The sequence below is a fragment of the Uranotaenia lowii genome, chromosome 2 (genome assembly GCF_029784155.1).
Source record: "Uranotaenia lowii strain MFRU-FL chromosome 2, ASM2978415v1, whole genome shotgun sequence".
NCBI lineage: Eukaryota > Metazoa > Arthropoda > Insecta > Diptera > Culicidae > Uranotaenia > Uranotaenia lowii.
The window spans coordinates 275,510,528-275,531,778 of record NC_073692.1 but is presented as its reverse complement, the minus strand read 5'-3'; the positions used below and the strand labels follow the sequence as shown (position 1 = coordinate 275,531,778).

At 38.4% G+C, this 21,251-nt stretch overlaps 1 protein-coding gene across 1 annotated transcript; it reads right to left on the bottom strand.

Moving 5' to 3' along the window:
• Positions 1 to 424: 424 nt before the first annotated feature.
• On the bottom strand, positions 425 to 5,689 carry LOC129742681 (uncharacterized). Its single transcript, XM_055734618.1, has one exon. It carries the CDS (start codon positions 5,687 to 5,689, stop codon positions 425 to 427), a length of 5,265 nt encoding a protein of 1,754 aa, XP_055590593.1.
• Positions 5,690 to 21,251: the final 15,562 nt, after the last annotated feature.

The window sequence follows — 21,251 nt, the reverse complement described above, 5'->3', positions numbered from 1 at the left end:
CGTGATTTGTAATTTCCGGAATTTCGGGGTAAATTTGGCCTTTTTCGAATCCTGAGACCACACGGAATCACACTCGCGTATTTAAGTTAGGAAAAAACAACTTTATTAAATTCAATAATAACACCACTTAATTTATTGTACTCTATATTCTTCTAACTTAAATTCTACGCAAAAAATGGTCGATGCCGAACGATGGTTGGACGATCGTGGCCGAGGATCAACTGCTTCGGGTGATCGCGCCAAAATCGTCGGGTGCTCTCGGCTACTACTGCTGCTGCTAGTCTACCACCATCGTGTTCGCTCTTCGGGTCCGTTCAGTAGTAGCTCACCTTAGTGAGCTGGTGTAGTGCGGTGTAGTAGCTGACAGCTTCGATGAACAGGTCGAGGGGCTTTTGTATAAACATTCCCGACCCCCCTGAAATGACTACATTTCAGAAACCTTCTGCTCGTCTGCAGGATCCGTGGTGATGGGAAGAAGACAAATCTTATTGATGGCCCTCTTGGTGTAGCCTTTAGCAGTCTTGAGTGTAACGACTCTCGTCACACCGTCGTCGCCAGGGTGGAGTTGATGGATACGGGCCATTTTCCAGTTCATCGAGGGTTGGTTTTCGTCGATCATGATGACGAGTCTGCCGGGCTGGATGTCAATAGGAGGCTGCCAATTTTTGACACGAGCTTGAAGCTGTGTCAGGTATTCGGTGCTCCACCGTCGCCAGAAACGGTCGAGTTGCTGCTGCTTGAGCTGAAGTTGGTTTAGCCGATTCTCAGGAACGCTGCTCAATTCTTCGTCGGGGAGTGCTTGCATCGAGGATCCGATGAGGAAGTGGCCAGGGGTGAGCGGTTCTAGGTCGGTGGGATCATCGGTGAGCTGGGTCAGCGGGCGCGAATTGAGGCAGGCTTCAACTTGGGCGAGGAGAGTGATGTAATCTTCTTGGGAAGCGGAGGAGGTACCTAACACACGGAGGAGGTGTTTCTTAGCGGATCGGACAGCGGCTTCCCAGAGTCCGCCAAAGTGGGGAGAACCAGGGGGGATGAAGTGCCAGTTGATACCGTTTTCGATGCATTCGTTATGGATTTCGTCATGATGAGTTCGGGTTTTTAGCTTCTTGATGAGTTCCTTCATGGTATTTCGTGCGCCGACGAAATTCGTTCCATTGTCGGAATACATGTTGCGACATTTACCCCTCCTCGCAATAAAACGACGAAGTGCTTGAATGAATCTCTGGGTGGACAGATCGGAAACTAGTTCCAAATGGACTGCCTTTGTGGCAAAACAAACGAAGACGGCCACGTACGCCTTCACGGGACCTTTGCGAAAGCCTTGTCGAATATAAACTGGCCCAAAATAATCGACGCCGGTGTTGGTGAATGGTTTTGAAATGGTAATTCTAGTTTTCGGTAATTGGGACATAAATTGCTGTTGTAAGTTGGGTTTTGCTCGGAAACAAATCAAACATTTGTGGATAACCTTTCGACACAAATTCCTTCCTCCTAGCGGCCAAAATTTCAGTCGAATCGTGCTCAACAGCAGTTGACAACCAGCATGTAGTAGACGACGATGATAACAATCAGCTAATAGCTCTGCAAACGGGTGCTTTCCTGGGATGACCATCGGGTGTTTCGCATCTTCGGGCTGTTCGGAATTTTGCAGTCGGCCTCCAATGCGAATAATTCCATCCTCGTCGAGTCTCGGAACGTACCAACGAAGCTTGGATGATCGATGCACAGGATTACCTTTTTGTAAAGCGGCATATTCTTTGGGGAAATAATCTTTTTGTACCATACAAACCAGTCGGTGTTCTGCATCGTGGAGTTCTTGGACGCAAAGAGGTGTCGAATTTATTTTCTTCTTTTCTGTGGCTCGTAGGTACTTCAAAAAACGTCGAAAGTATGCTGTGGCTCGAACCAATTTCGTATAATCGTTGAACTGGGAAAAATACCAATCACTAAATTCATTTCTCGAGTTGGGGGAAATAACGTTAGGATTTGAAATGCGCTTGCGCTCTAAATCAATATTTTCAGCTTCGGGGTGTGAATCTGACTGCTTTGGCCAAAATTCTTTCTCCTGGGCTAGCCACGGTGGTCCATTCCACCATGCTTCGTCGTGTATCACCAATTCCGGATCCAAACCTCTCGAAAGCTGATCTGCCGGGTTGAGTACTCCAGGTACGTGGTTCCAAGGAGAGTTCTGGGTAGCATTTTGGATGAAAGAAACTCGGTTTGCTACAAACGTTGACCAGGTGCTTGGTGGCTGGGCTAACCACTGCAAAACCGTCCGAGAATCCGTCCAAAAATAGGATGTGTATGGGATATTCATGGCTTCCGTTATCCTTTGGAGTAGTTCTGCCGAAATAAAGGCGCCACACAATTCCAACCTGGGGATGGTAACCTTTTTCAATGGGGAAACGCGAGATCTCGATGTGATCAGCGACACGGTCACCTGTCCATTATCATCTTGAGAGCGCAGGTACACGCAAGCACCGTATGCTGCTTCGGAAGCGTCGGAAAAGAAGTGAAGCTCCGAAGAAACAGGATGATAAATTCCAACAAAACGGGGTATACGCAAGACTTGAAGTTTTGGTAATAGTGAATAAAATTTGGTCCATCTTCTAACAAGTTCTTCGGGTAAATTGTCGTCCCAACCAAGAGCTTCGTTGCTTGAATTTTTCAGCAGCCAAATTTCCTGCATGAATAGTTTAGCTCTTGTGACAACGGGTCCAAGCATTCCAAGAGGATCAAAAATTTTTGCAATACGGGATAGAATAACTCTTTTGGTAAGAGTTTCCGTCGAGTCTTGTGAAAACTCCAAATTGAACCGAAAAGTATCCGTTTTTGGCTCCCAAACCAATCCTAGGGTTTTAACTGTTTTCTCAGCTTCAAAATCAATCCCGTTACCAAACGGAATGGCCAAATTGTCCTCGCTAATACCTTCCAGAGCCGCTGGAATATTGGACACCCATTTCCGCAGACGGAATCCGCCACTTTGAGTGAGATCGTCGAGCTGTTTCCGAAGCACCTTTGCTTCATTTATATCCATAGCTCCCGTGATTACGTCGTCCATGTAGACGTCTTTTTCTAGCCTTTTTGCTGCCAAAGGGTAATTTGATGCCTCATCTAAACTCAGCTGTTTCAGACAACGTGTCGCAAGAAATGGAGCTGGCTTTGTGCCGTAAGTAACGGTCAATAGTTCAAATGTGTCGATGGGGTCAGTTGGGGAAAAACGCCACAGAATTCGCTGTAGTGGCAAGTCGGCAGCATCGATCCAAACCTGCCGAAACATCTTTTCGACATCGGCAATCAGAATTATGGGGAAAAACCTGCTTCGAATTATCAACGTTCGCAAATCATCTTGAATCACTGGCCCATTTAAAAGTGCGTCGTTGAGGGAGATTCCATTTGTTGATTTTGCCGAGGCATCGAACACAACACGCACACGTGTTGTGGTGCTGGAAGCTTTGATTACCGGATGGTGGGGAAGATAGAAGTGGGGAATGTTATCGTTGGGTTCCATAACCTTTCTCATATGACCATGACTTAGATACTCAGACATGAAGTCATTGTATTCGCTCCTCAGCGATTCATTCTGATCTAGACGACGTTCCAACTGTAGCAACCTTCGTAAAGCTGCAGATTTCGATTCTCCAAGACGTGCCACAGCTTCAGGGGATTTCGGCAAACCAACTTTGTACCGACCATCGTCTGTTCTTTTTACCGTCTCAATAAAATTTTCCTCACATCGAGTTTCTTCCACGGAATATTTGGACGAAGACCGACCTTCTTCGATTTCCCAAAATTTGCTCATTAATCTTTCCAAGGATTGTGAAATTGATGAATGCTGGCATAAAATAGGAGCCTCTCCACTGCTTACACCACAACGACCAGTAACCAGCCATCCGAAAACTGAGTGAACCAACATTGGAAGTCCTTGACCCAGTTGAATCCGTTGCCTTGTTGGGAAAAAGCAGAAAAAATGCTCGCCACCAAGAAGAAGATCGATAGGATTGGATTTGAAAAAGTCCGGATCAGCCAATTTGATTTCTTCTGGCAAGCACCAAGTGGAAATAGAAATGTTTGACGTGGGAAGATCCTCGGTTACCTTGGGCAGCACGTAAAACTCCATCGGTTGCGAGTAATCAGATTGAAGTGATTGGATCGTAGCTCGCACCCTTTCCTTTGTATTTGTAGGAACCTGTCCTACTCCGCTGATTTGCACCTGCACCCTTCCACGTTGGATTCGTAACCTCTGGGATAGTGACGTGGAAATGATGTTGCATTCGGATCCAGAGTCCAACAGTGCTCTCGCAGGAACCTTGCGACCAGAATCGTCCTGCACCCAAACAATCGCTGTGGCCAAGAGAATTTTTTGAGCTGTTCTGACCACATTGGAAGCAACCCTCTGCGCTTCATTTCCTCCGCTAGTAGATGCACCATCGTTAACTGCTTGACCAATCCTAGGACCACCAGATTTCACCCGTTGTGAATTTTGGCCTTCTTCCGTTTTAAAACATACTAATGTGTGGTGGCGCCCCTTGCACCGCCGACAGGAAAATTTGGATGAACACTCCTGAGCCCTGTGTCCCCTACGAAAGCAATTCCGGCAAAGCGATTGAAGACGCAAACGCTTTTCTCTTTCCTCCACTGGCAACCTTCCAAAAACAGGACACGTGTGTAAAGGATGAGACTCTGAACAGCAGATACATTTCCAGGATTCCGATGGTAATTGAACCGCACCGTGACTAGCGACCTTGATATGATTGGATTTCCGATTAAGTGATTGGGTTGGCTCAATAGTTTTTGTGGGTAGAGAATCTAGAATATGGATTCGACGACGCAAGAACTCAACAAAATCTTTCAAAGTTTCCTCTTCCATTGTGGACGAATGTTCCTCCCAACTCCGACGTGTTTTATCATCCAACCGAGAACTCAAAACGTGAATCAAGAGAAGATCTTTGTAGTCCGATGCTTGAATGACTTGATCCAAAACCTTTGTCGCCTTATCAAAACTCTCAACCAGCTTGTAGAGATCCGTGGCCGACTCTTTCCTCAAGACAGGAAGGTCAAAGATGTTCTGAACCTGCCGTTTTTTCAAAACCTTGTTGTTAGAATACCGAGCTACAAGCAAGTCCCATGCGATCATATAATTCGATTGTGTCAGAGCTAACGATGAAATTACCGATAATGCTTCTCCTTCTAATTGGCTTCGCAAGTAATGAAATTTTTCAATCATTGGCAAGTCCGGCGAATGATGAATTAGCGACAAGAATAAGTCCCGAAAGGCCAACCAATCTTCCACATTTCCCGAGAATTTAGGCAGACTAATTAGTGGCAACTTAACATGTGGATGCGAGGGGGTAATAATGGTGGACTCATGGGTCGGTAGGGCAGCACTAATTTCAGAGCACATCCGAATTCTCGAAGTTAGGAATGCCTTCAACTCGAAGAATTTATTTTGAAAATCAAGGCGATCTTTTACATACCGATTTTCCTCTCCTCCAGCCTCACCATCCGCATCCTCCACTTCCGTAAACGCTTCTTCGACCTTTTCCCACAGTGGGTCGAGTTTTTCCAGTCGCACCGCCAGCTCACCGGAATCCCTATCCTCGTTGTACCTTTCCATGAAACTGTAGATGCCCGAAAATGTCGCCAGCAGGCCTCGTAGTACCGACGTCTTGGATCGAGTTTTCGACATCTCGATGCGGCTTCCGTTGATGACTCACCCTGACGAAGAAGAACGAAAAACAAAAGAAGCACCCTTGGGGGGATAAAAATTGATTGGAGAGGTACGCACCTGCTCCCAATCGAAATTGGGCCTTGTATTTTTTACGAATGCTTCTTTGCACGCAGCTTCAAACGTTGTAGCGATGACCAGAGCCGTAGCCGAAAACCAACCTCGCTGTTGTCGGTCTACCAAGGGTCCAAGTTTCGGATTTCCGAAAAGCGTTTTAAATAAAGATGGACTCCTTGCCCAATCCAGATTCGATACGATGATGTAGATTTGTTTTAAGTTACCGCCCGTAACTTTCTCCAACGATGTCACGCACCAGCTTGAATTAAGAAAATGGTCCAAGCGTAACACCGTACACAATTGATGAAGGAAGTTTGGAGTGGTACTCACCTGCTCCCGATTAATTCGGGCCTTTGGTTTTTATTAAATATCGGGAAGCAGGCTACCGTTCCTCCAACCGTTGAGCTGATCTAAGCCAACCGCTAGAATGGAATTCCTCCGGGTGATGAAAATAACGTCTCAACCAGACCAAGTTATTTTCCGCTGCGCTCCGATACGGGGAAGATAATCAGGTCTCGATGTCCTCGGAATCGATCGGCACCAGGATATAAAAACCAAAAAACGAAAAGCGAAACACCGGACAAACGGGTGTGGTATTTTGGAGTGCTACTCACGTATTTTCTTAATATTCAATGCCTTGTATATTAAGAAATCCAGGAATTTATAATAGGATAGCTTAGCTCCCAGAGCTCAGCTTCAGCGTTGTTCCGGATTGTTCCGATAGAATGTTGGATGCTTGGAAATGGTTCCACGTGGGTTGCACAAAATCCTTTTATGCAATGGCGTCCGATGGTTGCCCCTTTGTTACCGATTTCCCTATTGTGCGACCACGCGGCAATGGCGGTGCGAAAATCCTCTTTTCTTTCAAGAACGTTAAATTTCCGGTTCCGATACCTCCAACATCCGGTTCGAAGGACCAATAATGATGGAGAACCGACCAAGTTCTTTTTGTCGGTGGTACCTTGGGATGTGATGTTGGCGAATAGATCCTACCATAGGATCTATGGTTGCATACGGTAGATCCTACCGTCCACGTGATTTGTAATTTCCGGAATTTCGGGGTAAATTTGGCCTTTTTCGAATCCTGAGACCACACGGAATCACACTCGCGTATTTAAGTTAGGAAAAAACAACTTTATTAAATTCAATAATAACACCACTTAATTTATTGTACTCTATATTCTTCTAACTTAAATTCTACGCAAAAAATGGTCGATGCCGAACGATGGTTGGACGATCGTGGCCGAGGATCAACTGCTTCGGGTGATCGCGCCAAAATCGTCGGGTGCTCTCGGCTACTACTGCTGCTGCTAGTCTACCACCATCGTGTTCGCTCTTCGGGTCCGTTCAGTAGTAGCTCACCTTAGTGAGCTGGTGTAGTGCGGTGTAGTAGCTGACAGCTTCGATGAACAGGTCGAGGGGCTTTTGTATAAACAAACGATGAATCGAAAGATGCCATTTTTGAACCTCTAAAATATTTAATAGCTTCTGATCCTTCTCATTGCCAAAACTAATTCCAAATGAAACAATGCAAACATGCCACTAGACAAATTCTACGCCAAAGTACACATGAGTGAGATGAACAACTCCACCGTTCTATGGAAGCAAACATCGTTGACAGCTACCCTCAAAGAAGGATGGCAACCAGCGGGGGCGAAACCAAATAGCAAACTATCATCGTTCGGAAATCTCAGTTTCGGGTCTGTCTCGTTCAGCATTGATGTTTGACTGCCACCACGCGATTTGCTTTGCCATTGCCATTGATGACCTTTGCTATTCATGTAGTATTTCCGTCAACCAGATTTCAATGGCAGGGGTTTTTGGCTTAGAGTCGGTGAATCGGCCAGTGTTCGACATACGCCATCCGAAAGCCTCTATGCAAAAATTGCCTGTGAATGGATTGCCGATTCGTACCTAACGCTATTGGAAGGTTACCTGCTGCCTCGGTATCTGATTTCAAACGTTTTGTATTTGGATTGCCAAAACAGAATCCGGCCCGGAATGTGCCGCGAAATTTGTCTCGAAAACCACGCGAAGCAATGCATGCAGGCTCCTGACAAACTGAATAAGCTTCGAAGCGAAACGAAATTGATTTTAATGAAATCGTGCGCTGATTGACAACAATTAATTTATCTCTTGGACAACTGTCGAACCCGCTCGGACTTTTATCGGTGCTGAGAGGACAAACGGCTGTCGGTCTGTTATTTAGCCATTTCGAATAAAAATGCATGAAGTTAAGCCACAGGGGTAGCTTGTTTATTTTTCTAAGGCTCACGGTATTCAAATAAAAGTTCTCAAAAATTTTGATAAACGATTTTGTTTTAATCCGCAGAAATCGGGATGTATAACTAACAGACAAACACACTCAAACAATTTAAATGAATGATTCAGGGTCAATTTTATAACTTTCAATTCTAGCTTTGTCAGATTTCTTGTCATTTTATCCACTTGTGGGGGCTGCTGATTAGGCTCAAGTTTTTGATGGGGTTTCTATTAAAACACTGAACCCAAATTCACTCTTAAAATACACATGATTTTTCACTTAAACACAAGGATCCAGTGATTTTCTTCCATTCAAGTGCGACATATACATTTCACTTGGCAGTCACTTAAATTTCAAGTGAATTCATCCACATTCACTTAAGTCGTCACTTGAATTTGAAGTGAGAAAAAATATTCACTTCCCCATCACTTGAATTTCAAGTGAATGTCGGGTTGTAATTGTGTTTATTTTCAGAGTTCAAAATGGCAAATTCTAAAGAGCAGCGTTCAAAGCTTATGCTGGATTTGGATTTTTCCAATTCTTTATTAGGCGATTTTGGCGGTAGTTTGTGTTAAACGTGATGTAAGAAAAAGTTATTTAAAGGTGTTATCATGTTTCAGCTTGTGGGTTGGACTGGACAGATTTTCTGGTTTGCAGCAGGGAAGATTTAGAAGTCGCACTAGCCGCAGTAACCGATCTGCCTTGGGATTACGATGGAATTTTCCAATCAATAAATTTATGGCGAAAGCGTAATGTAAGTATTTGAAATCGAAGTGGTGTTCTATAAATGTTCTTTTATTTAAAAACGCGCGAGATAATTAACTGAAGACTTAGAAATTCAGATAAATTTCACTCGAACGTCATAGTGTAATTCACTTGACCGGTCATTTACGTGAATTCACTTGACCCATCACTTAAAATTCAAATGAAATAACGTATAGCGAGAATTTACTATAGATGTCACTTACTTTTTAAGTGAAAATTATTTTGGGTGAAGTGAATAAAAAAAAACCGTTTTTTTCGTGTTTGTTAAGGTAAATTCTCTGCATATTGAGTTTTCTGAACTAAACATAATTTGAAATAAGTTCTTTAAGCTGTACGAGTTAAAACCAAAAGATATTCCTTTACATTCAGTATTCAAAATAATTCTTAGGACATATTGCAAATCTTCTGATCTCATTTGAACAATAATGAGCAATATCTATTTTGGAAGTATTTTGCCCAGGAATATTGAATTAGTTTTGCACCTAAAACTTAACCTAAAGTTAGTAAATTCCAGTAAAACAACTCACTTTAAGTTGAAAAAATATTTGAGAAAAATATTATTCTAGGATTAGGGTTAATATACCCGACCTTGGCCCCTAAGGCATGGTTGATATGATTTCCCATGATAGTAACCTTCCTGTAATATGCACCTTAGAATGTCCTTCGACAAATATGATTGCTTACTAGCCTGAAATGCAGTAAAAATACGATTTGAGATAAATCCGATCAAACTATTGATTGATACGCTCCTAAATGTGGCCCCCGCTCCGATTTGTGGCCCTTTCTGAGTTCCTTAAGTTGACCGTCTATAAAGAAATATTTTCTCACTAAGACAACAACGGCTCTACGAATAAGCTTTAAAAAGGTTTGAAATATTTTACAAGACTAAATAAATCCTAAAAATTAAAAAAAAATGACATATAGATTGGGGAGACAGGGGTATCGTAGGCCATGGGGAAACGTGGGTCACTTTTAATATCTCAGATGTGTGTTGAGATAAAAATCTCAAACCAACTGTCACCTTCGTCGCTTTGTGTGAGCATATATTTCTATATGTAGTTGACTTAAATACGCATCACAAGCTTCTTTTATTTATTAAGCTAAAAAAAGATAGAAAAATTTATTTACATAATTAAAAAAAACATTCAATAATTGCATCGATGGAGAACCTAAAGTTCCTAACAAAAATATGCTCATACGCTTATGATCTCAGTTTTGTCATGATCTTTCACGTGGAAAAGGAATTTTTGATGAAACATACATAAGTCACACAAACGCAACCAATTTGCAAATCATAGCTTGTGGGGAATTGTGGGCCACACATCTTGAACCACCTACATTTTTATTTTTTTATACACATTCAGAATTTAAAATACGTTTTTCCTATCTGTAAAGTTTTCTAATGCCAAATGAAGATAAATCCCAAACTCAAATGAAGAGTTATGAAAAATATTTTGTCTTTCCTATATAAGAAATTTTGCCAAAACGTTCGCGAGCCAGGTTTTGGAATCTACCCAGTGAACATTTTGGTCTGTATATTTCAGTTGTTTCTGAGATATACACACTTTTGTACAATCTGAAAAAGTTGTATAGAATATTCTATATGAACCTGTACGTACCAAAGTGGAGACAATATACGGACCAAATTTTGCTCACCTTGAAAATATAAAACTTTGTATTGCGTTTTCAACAATTTGACAGCAACTTTACTTTGCATAAAATCGTAGGATTGTACAACTTTCAACTTTACATTGCCTGTCTTACAATTTGATTACAATTTCCTTTAGCAGGTAGCCTGAGGTTTGTACAACTTTCTTCGCCATTTAATACAATTTATTGTTACTGTATCCCAAAGCAATTATATTTTTCCCTTATCACGATTTTACTATGAATCGCCGTGAACATTAATACAATAGAATTTAATGTTTACTGCGAAAAAAAATTGAACCATACACAACTTTATGTGTCTCTTTCCGCTCAGTCTCGAACTCACAACGTTCCGATCCCTCTCCTTCGATACTTCCTCGGCGCCATTTCATGTCGATGCAAACAAGCAAATTTGTTCATGTACAGTTGAGAGTGCCGTTTAAAAATCAGTTGATCGTATAAAATACCACTGACTGCATCATTTCGGACTCCAAATCTATTTATAGATGCCGTTTCTTGATAAGCAACTTTAACCTATCTCATAGACGATTCTTTTACAATCAATAATTGTATTCAGCGCTGTGCGATCTTAGCAGGCTATTTACTGTACTGTTAAACAATTCGACAATCTGCAGATTGTTTAAATTCCATAATACGATGTTCTTACAATTACTGTACGACATTTCATGGAAATAATATGTCATCATAGATCGCAAGCATGAAAGATTGCTTAATTGTACAGTGGGATATAATATTGAGTTTTACACAATTCTACTGCAATTCAAAACAACTTTAGTGATCTTTCTATACGATTAACATAATATTATCGTTTATAATGAACTGTACAAACCATAAACGATAAAATATAATTTGGTTTAGTTACAACATGATGTTTATACAATTCCAATCTTAACTGGATGCTTTTACAATCTACAATAAACACTATTTTACGATTTCTGGGTTTCTGGATTCGTTTATCACAGAACCGGATTTTTTTAAGCGTCGCCTGTGTTTTTGCAAACGCCGACTGTATGTGCCACTTTTTTCATTTTTATAATTTTTTTTTATTAAAACTGCCTTCATTTTTGCATCAAAATTCGTCAAGGATTTCCAATTTTTGCAATTGTTGACATAAGATGATTACGATATTGCTAAGCATAGGAATTGCATTGTTAACAATTATTGACCGATTAATTAAATCTCAATAAGCGACTTTGAATGACATGTATGAATAGATTGTTTAAATTCCATTATAGGATTTTCTCACAATTACTGTACGACCTTTCATGGAAATAATATTTCATCATAGATCGCAAGCATGAAAGATTGCTTAATTGTACAGTGGGATTAAATATTGATCTTTACACAATTCTACTGGGATTTAAATCAACTTTATTGAACTTTCTATACGATTAACAAAATGTTATCGTATATAATGAACTATACAAACCATAAACGATAAAATATAACTTGGTTTAGCTACAACATGATGTTTATACAATTTCAGTTTAAACTGGATGCTTATTCAATCTACAATGAACACTGCTTTACGATTTCTGGTTATCTGAGTATTCGTTCATACACAGCTCTATTTTTTATTTAAACATCGGAAATTGCTTTAAAATAACGAAATGAAGTATGAAATCACAGTTTTGGGTCAACTCATAAGCTTTGCATTTTATTTGGTCAATTTGGATTTAGTGGCCCACGATTCCCCACCATTTTTCAAAATCCAAAAAATATTGTTTTTTTTAACAGTCAGAATTTGGGAAAAAAAAACTAATGAGAAATTAAAAAAAACCTTATGATACCTTGAAAATGTAGAAAACCATGCCATTTTTTATTTTTATTATATCTTTTATAATAAAGAAGTTATGGAACAACGAAAAACGGTGGCCCACGATTCCCCACTCTCCCATACCCAAGCAACGAAAAGTCATATTTATTTGAATGGAGGCTTTGAAAGTTACATATTGGCTGACAAAGAGAATCAACCGTCAAATTTCCTCCAATAAATTTTATGAACTCATTAATGAAAGTTGCATAAGTGATTTATATATACACAGTAAACAAAAATTACCGAGTTCGGTAATTTTTTTTACCGAAATCCTAACAATCGTTAATCGTTAAACTGTTCGGTAGTTTTTTCGGTAAAAAATAAACGAACATCAGTAAATGAAGAATCGATTTACCGATGTTCGTTTATTTTTTACCGAAAAAACTACCGAACAGTTTAACGATTTACACATGTTAGGATTTCGGTAAAAAAAAATTACCAAACTCGGTAATTTTCATTTACTGTGTACTTTGTAAGCGACTTATGTCTCACAAAGGGCACGAAAGTGCTGAAAACGGGATTTACTTAGTCACAAAAAGTACTTTGAGGTGTTTTCTTCCTGACTGGCTGGCTGTCTAGTTGGACTGGTGCGCCTGCCAGTATGCTACAAAACTAAATCATCACTTCCAGTTTTAGTCTCAGTTAGAACAACGGCAAACCGCAATTTCTCGAGTTTGAAATCCGGCGCGTGGCGTCATGGCGGCATCATGTACTGAACATAGTAAATAATCAAGAAAAGATGATATGAACCGATGCCAAGGGTGCAATTTTTTGATTATCTTACGGTTTTTGAAAGCTGAACTAAAAGGCCGCTAGAAAAAAAATCGAAGGCCATTAAGACTTGTTTTGGAACTTGAAAGTATCAATAAGTACTTAGATTTTGAGCTACATAGAACGTACATCATATCAATGATGTAGCTGAGTAAGCCTTTTTGTACCTGTTTTATGGGACTATTGGTTGCTTGGGTAGAATTTCGCAGTAGAATGCAGTAGAGTATTAAAATCTTCATTTTCAGTTTTTTCCCAGGATCCCAAGAATTCTAAGGAAAAGGATCGTCAGATTTCCCGATTCTCGGAAACGCTGAAATGGCCGGGAAATGGACACCATAATCATTATATAACCTTCATAAAAGCTTTTATTTATTCTACTTTTGATATTCAACTGAATTTAAAATAAAAACTATCAATGTTTTTGTTTTAAACTTCTGTACTTATAATTTAAAAGGTAATAATATTACATCAAAACGTATCAAAACTTAATATGATTTTTGAAATTTTTTTTTAATTTTGAATTTAAAAAGTGCCTGATGTTGAAAGATTATTACCCTCAAAATTCATTAATTAGATATCTAGTTCATCTAGTTTTGTCAGTCACCTCATCCAACCGTGAATGGTGGGTTTAACCCGATAGGCACATTTAGTAACAATTTCCCCTAAGTGCAAAAATAGTAAATTTTGGGTTATTATCACCAAACAATTCTTTATATTTCAATCATTACCTGCTGAAAACTTAGCTTTAGCTATGAGCCCTCGTTTGTAGGCTGATTTTAAAGAATTAACTTGAAAAGGTAACGGGATCAAAATCTGATATAATCAGAATTTATTTCTTAACAAAAAACCTTTTTATCTTCTTATTTTTATAGAAAAGCTTAGGAATGTTTTTTTTACAAAACCTTCAAACTTTATGCCTTGGTACAGTTTCAAACAAAAATGTTCACAGATGATGGTCTCTCAAAACGACTTACAAATTTCAATCGCTCCACCGAAAAAGGATTTTTATTAATTTGAGATCGTTGAAAAGTTGCCAATTAAACAATTATATAAATTATGCACCAAAAAGTTAACGAACCTGTTTTCACCAGATTTGCACCTCGGGTTGATTCTGTCGGACTCTTGGAAGTAAGCAAGCAAGCCAAAAAAAAAAGCGGAGCGCCTAGTGCCAAACTTGGAGACCTCGGACAGAGATTGGTCTTGTGCTTGGACCACATCGAAGGTGCGTGGAGGTGCCGATGCATGTCAGCGTGCTTAATTGCTCCGAAATCGACTATGACTGGCTGCCTTCGTTTTTGTCTCGCTGCTGCTTCTGCTGTCTGGTGATAAATGAACGAAATTAATTATGTAAATCGAACTGGAACCGTATAATCTGTCGCGATGCCTGCCAATGTTGTTCTACTTTACGGTGGTGCGGCCATAAGTAGATATTGGCAGCTGGATGGTTGTTTTAGCTTTTTTTTTTTGTCTCTGTTGGTCTAAGTCCGCCAAAGTTCTGTTCAAAAAGCGACCACTCTGAGAAAAGATTAAATCGTGACAAATTTGGCAAAACGCTTTGAGCGATGAATGTTGTTGTTGTTTATTTTTTGTGCTTCCCTCAAGAATCCGACAACAACCGACTGACATGACTAGCCGGATAGTCGCACTTGAATGATGCTGGTTTCAATTTCGGGCTGACATTTTTTCTCACTTTGATATGGCGGCGGTGCGGCAACTTTGGAGGTCACTAATTGTTTGGCGTTGTTTTCAGAATTCCCACTCAATCTGTCTCGATGTATCGGAATTTGATGCCTTTGACGTGTGATAATCTTGAGCGATCAATAACACGGGCAGTCACGATCGATTTGGTGCTGATCAGTTCTTCGCCGATTGTCGGGGCGGCTTTCCGATGGTTCACATTTTCATTCTAACGAATTGTTCGCAATTAGGATAATGAAGTCAACCTTCCTTTCGACAGGTTTTAGTTTTGATAATAGGGATGATTTAGACCATTAGATCATCGATTTCAGTCGGAAGTTGATGAGATTTTGATTGATCGACAGTTAAAATCAATCACATCTAAGTCAAGGTAGTTTCCCTTATGTTCATTTGTTTCCATTTTTTTTATTTATTTTAATAATCAATATAATTTTATAATGTAGATAAATAGCTCAAGGCAACAAAATTTAGATTTTAAAATATCCAAAACATGGCACTAGCAGTTCTTATGAACGAAAAGCGTTATAGATTCGAATCATCGTTCCGATTCTAAATACATAATGCACTTTAAAGTGAATTCAGCATTTAGAAGTGATCGAAACTTTGTAAATGTTCCACCATCTAAATAAAGTTTGATTGCAAGTTGCAAGTGCTCTCTGAATGCGCACGATTATGCAAAGTAGAAGAGCACTCCTTTACTCGGTGACTCGAATGTGCCGTGCTTATGTCTCATTTAGCGAACGATACTTAGGACTGACTCGTGGAAAAAATTTCGTCAATACAGCAACGAGGACTGCAATCTGAAAGAAACCAGTCATCCTTTCGGTTTTAACGACCCAGGACAACCAGTGTGGAAAGAGAAGTTCTTCATCGACCGGCCGGATTTTTTGGCTTTTGCCCAGGAGCCAAAAACAACAGCCCGGATGGGAGGAAGAACCCGGTCTTTGACATTTCTTCGCAGTTGTGAGAAATAGCTACGGCAAAAGAAATCGTTGATGACGCTCGAAATCTGGATGAGACTAATTGGCTTTTAAGATTCGCCAGCGGAATGAAACCCGGGAAAAGTGAAACATTTTTCGGGGGAGAATTAAAAGAAAACAAAACTTCTGCGCTGCCTGGCTGTTATGCGAATATCTTCCGGGCAGCTATCAAATCTCCGGTCCCGCAGAGCAACTGCCAGCAACATCATCATAACAAAAACAAAAACAACAGCAACAAAAACGGCACCAGAAACAAGTTATCTTTAGCAATCGTGAGAATTTTTGCGGATGCTTCAGTTTTGTTTTGTGTGATGGCCACTGGCAGGTTGTCATTTGGAGAGTTTTGCGTTGCATGTGTTACGCTCGTTACGCAGAGCCTTAAGCCGTGGCCAAATGTCAAGAAAAACACTATCGGGCGCATATGGGAAGCACACACCATTCGCACCTCTATGATGACAACACTTATCAACATATCTAGCGTAACATTTCAAAAGGGCGAAACTGCCAAATGTAAACAAATCGAGTTAACGGTCATTCCGGATGAACGCGGTTGCACTTTACCTAATTAAAGCGGTTTCATCTTAAAATCACTTAAAACTTTCAAAAAATTTATAAAATTCAATTGGGCGAAACTTCCTGTTGATGCATTTTCGTGGGAACGTGAAGTTACGCCTATTCAAAATGGGGTTAATTTTTCTGTTCGTGCAGGGACAATAGGCGTAACTGAGTTGACCGTGTGTGACAAAACGGCCTAATTAGTTTTTGCGTGTAGGACCAATGGGCGAAACTTCAAAACCAAAACAAAAACGGCCCATCAATTGGGCGAAACTTACAGGCGTAACTGGAATCGAAAACAAAAAAAGGGCGAAACTCGAAAATCTCCGGAATTCAGTGAAAAAATTAAAACTTCTTGATAACCATCGAATAATAAGTGAATATAATGCACGATTTTTTAAATAGGATTTGAATAGGTGTTCCGAAATTTCAAACGCGTTTTTCTCGTTTCGAGCTAACTGCTAGTTTCGCCCTTTTGAAATGTTACGCTAGATATGTAGATTCATGATAACGATTTTTCATCTCTGATATATGTACATTGAAGAAAATACCTAGGTTGTACTTATATAATTCATAACAGCTGGATAGTAGTCATACTACATTTTGCTTAAAGAACTGCATTATTTTTCATTCCACTAGCAATCATGATTTGTGAAAAAAAAACTTATTCTATGCTCAAATCAAATAACCCAAATTAACCAAACTCTCGATCAAATTCAAAGATTTTAACCATTGATGAAACCAAATTAAATTTTCAAGAGTATTAATTTCAATTGATTGAAATTTTGCAGTTCCAACCTGATATGTACTTGCAATTTTGATTCAATTCAAGTTTTAGTTAAAAATTTGGCTCTTGATAAAACTACAATTAAAATATTATTTAATTTTTTAACGTGTTTCTTCATTCGAAATTAAAAAAAAGAATTCCTGTGATTTTTTTCTAAAATAAAAACTATCTGATTTTGGTTTTTAATTAGAAAATTTTGAAATTGAAATAACAATTAAAGTTAAAATTCTGCGATCTCTTGCATTTCGAATTCCTTAACGAAATAGTAATTTTAATAATTATAACCCATTCATGAGCTTAATCTGAATTTTAATACTATTCTGAATCTGATTTCTGAATCTTAATAATAATTCATATTTAAGATTCAGATTAAGCTCATAAATGAGTTCAAATTACGAAGATTATGAAGATTATCATCGTGATTTTTGTTTGATAATTTGTTTTTACGGCTTTATCGGTGAATTTTTATGTTCTTTCAGTGAGCACATTTCAATATTTTGATTATAATATGTAGATGGATAGAAGATAATTAGAAAAAAAAACTGTGGGTGTTGAAGATGAATGGGTAAAAATTTTGCGAGCACACTGCAAGTTTTGCAGTGCGAACCACACAGGACCAACTATTGTGTTATGTTAGACTAAACCCTTCCGATGCTAACATTTCAAAATAGTTGATCCGTGCTGAACAAAAGTTAAGTTCTCACTAAGAGAATATAAAAATTCACCGATAAAGCCGTAAAAAGTAATTATTATCAATATTACGATAGTTTACGATAAAAAAGGACATGGTTTTAGCACAATCTCCTCGAAATTCTTCCATTGTAGAATTAAAACCTCATAAATTGTTGATTTTTCTGATTCTGATGAATTCAAAAATTTAAGTGCAGATTAGAACGCCTCGCTTGCATTCTGGACCCTCATGGGGAGGAGGGTTAACCTTCAAAACCCCTCCCGTTGCTACGGCCATGACTCACATGATATCAGTCAGCTTCCTACAAATTTAGAATTTGAAGAGCCTTCATGTTTTCTTACAAACACATCCTGGAAAGATAATTTCCTGAAACTGTTTAAATCTTTATATATAAAATCAATTTCTGTATGTTTGTATGTCTGTATGCTCATTAGGACCAGGAATGATGAAAAACGTTTTCAGATTTTCGGATGACCCCTTCTGAAGGGGGTCGTCCATACAAGACAAATATTGTTTTCGCGATATTGACGTTACTTTTCGTCGGATTGTGTTGAAAATTTGCACATGATTGTTTTGAAAGACGAGTGATCGATTTCAGGTGTCAAATTTTGTGTAAGGGGTCAGTCAAAGAGGTCGTCCATATTAACTGCTCGCTGTTTTTGCGATATTGACGTTATTTTACATCGCATTCAGATGAAAATTGGTACACGATATTTTTAAGAGACGTGCAATCGATTTGAGGTATCAAATTCAGTGTAAGGGACCGGCAATAGGGGCCATCCATGTTAACTTTTCAATATCTTAGTGATATTGACGTTAATAAACACCGGATTGAGATGAAAATTTACATATAGCAGTTATAAGGGATAATCAATTGATTTCACTTATCCAATTTAAAGTCAGGGGTCGGCCAAAGGAGTCGTCCATATTAACTATTCACTGTTAATGCGATATTGTCTTTATTATACATCGGATGCAGACGAAAATTTGTACACGAGAGTTTTGAGGGACGAGCAATCGATTTCAGGTATTAAATTCAGTGTAAGGGGCAGGCAAAAGGAGTCGTCCATATTAACCTTTCAATATTTTTGCAATATCGTCTTTGTCATACATCGGATTGGGATGAAAATTGGCACACGGTAGTTTTCAGGGGCGGGCAATCGATTTCAGTTGTCAAATGTTTTGCCAGAGGTCAACGAAAGGGGTCGTCCATATTAATAACATTTTTCATTGTTTTAAGCAATATTGACGTTATTATGCAATGGATTGCTTTGAAAATTTGCACCCGGGAGTTTTGAGGGAAGGGCAATCGATTTCAGATATCAAAGATTGTATAAGAGGCCACCGAAAGGGGTTTAATTTTAGGCAATAACTGCGTTGTTATGCAACGATCGAGTCGAAATTTATACAGGGGGGGTTTTTCGGCACGGTCAATTGATTTCGGAATTCAAATTTAGTAGCAGACGACAGAAAAAGTAATCATCCAATATTTTTGCAATTATTACTTAACAATATATTTTGAAGTACAATGCTTGGCAATTGATTCAAACTGTTCATGATATATTCCAAGTTAAAAAGTGAAACAGAGTTCGTATGGGATAAACTAGTATATGATAAAATAATTAGTTTTCGACAGTTTTGGTTTGTTTTGTCAGAAAAAACTATAAAGGAAATAAATTAATTGACTAAAGTTTTTCATCTCAAATGTTATTGGTTTCATGAATCAAACTATTTTCTTTATTCTCCACCTTTTCTATAGATCAAAAGTCTTAAAGTAAAGTTTTTATTATCTTTTTAGTAAAACTTTTCAATGTGTTAGTTTTCGACTCCACAATTTTAAGTTTTCGACAAGTACCTATATTTTCATCTCCTTTGTTTGCAAAGGAATATAAATATTTGCACATTGGAAGTGCTTCTCTACTTCACGGCGTTTTTATGCCGTGATAGTTAGGTAAACTTTCAGCACTAGTTTTCGCCAGCTTAAAAACAGATGAAATTCCATAAAATTGTAGAAAAAATATGAAATAATTTTCGAAAACACTTAATTCGGAACCTTATCTATCCATTGATTATTTTTATGTTACTTTTAGTCGAATAAAAGATATGTTTTTTTTTTCAAGAATCAAAATCATCTTATTTGGACGATGGCATTGAATATAATGTAACTTTTAAATTCATAGTTCACTACTATTAAACAACTTGTTAAGAAGAATGTTTATATTCAACATATGCAAAACTGGGAGAGCAAAAATAGAAAAATATGAACATGTATGAACGTGGGGTGCCCGAGAAATTGGAAAACGGTTGCCATGGACCGAGTGAATTTTAGGAATTATGTTCGTCAAGTTATGTCGTAAGACGGAATACTATGTAAATAAATAATAAATGAACATGTATGGCTAGAGCAAAAAATTGGAAAAATGAGCCTAAAATTAAGAATTTGACGAAATAAGCCCCTGACGAAATCTAGGGTACTTAACTATCAAATTTTAGCAAAACGTTCCTCGGTACACCAAGGGATGAATTGGCACATATTCATAAAAGCGTTCAGGATCTCTTACATCAATAAGGCCGGAACAAAATTGAAATCCTTCCTATGTCGATCGGAGCTTGACGGAATGATAAAAAATATGCTGTGTGCTAAAAAATAACATAGGAGCTGAAAACTTTATGCACATTAGTGTATATCTTATTTATATACGTAAGTGCATTTTTTGTGTTTTATCTATTACAGTTTTTGAGAAAATAATTTCAAAATAAAAGTTGTCAAAATAACCGATTTCCGAAATCGGACGGGCGAAAAGCGCAAATTTATATTAAAGCTCTATTTCAGTTCCACTTGCAATATCGGCGTAGAAAAAGTAAAAACATCATATGGCTAATGTATTATTTCTTGTTAGAGGCATTTAACCTGCCTGATATGGACATTAAAGACCTGTCTCTTGTTTCAATATCTAATCATTTATAACTTTGCTAAATGCTTCGATTTGTCGAAGATCTGACTTCCAGATGAATTGGAAGAAAAACCTTTTACATTTTTGTTTACAGAATCTGTACGCGCGTTTATTAAAGTTCTATATATTTTAACAAAACTTTAATAGATCTTGTTAATAATTTAGTTTTTATAACTTTATCTAAAAATAAAATGTTTTATGCATTGTGTCAAAAGCGGACTATCCTCAAACTCTCTACTAATTTAAAATAATTATTAATAAAACAATGAAAAGAAATCAAGTAATAAAAGACGATGAACCCACGATCTTCAACAGTTTATGTTTCGCTCTTGTTGTTGTTGTTAGAATATTGTATTATTTTACCAAAATTTTAAATTTAACACTTCAAACTTTATTGACTCTCCCCTTTGGATTTTTCGGAAAAAATGAGGAGAGGGATTGACAAAAAAAGAATCTGTTATTTGTTCCAAGCTAAGGTTTAATTTTAGAATATAAATCCTAAACTCCAGTCCAGTTTT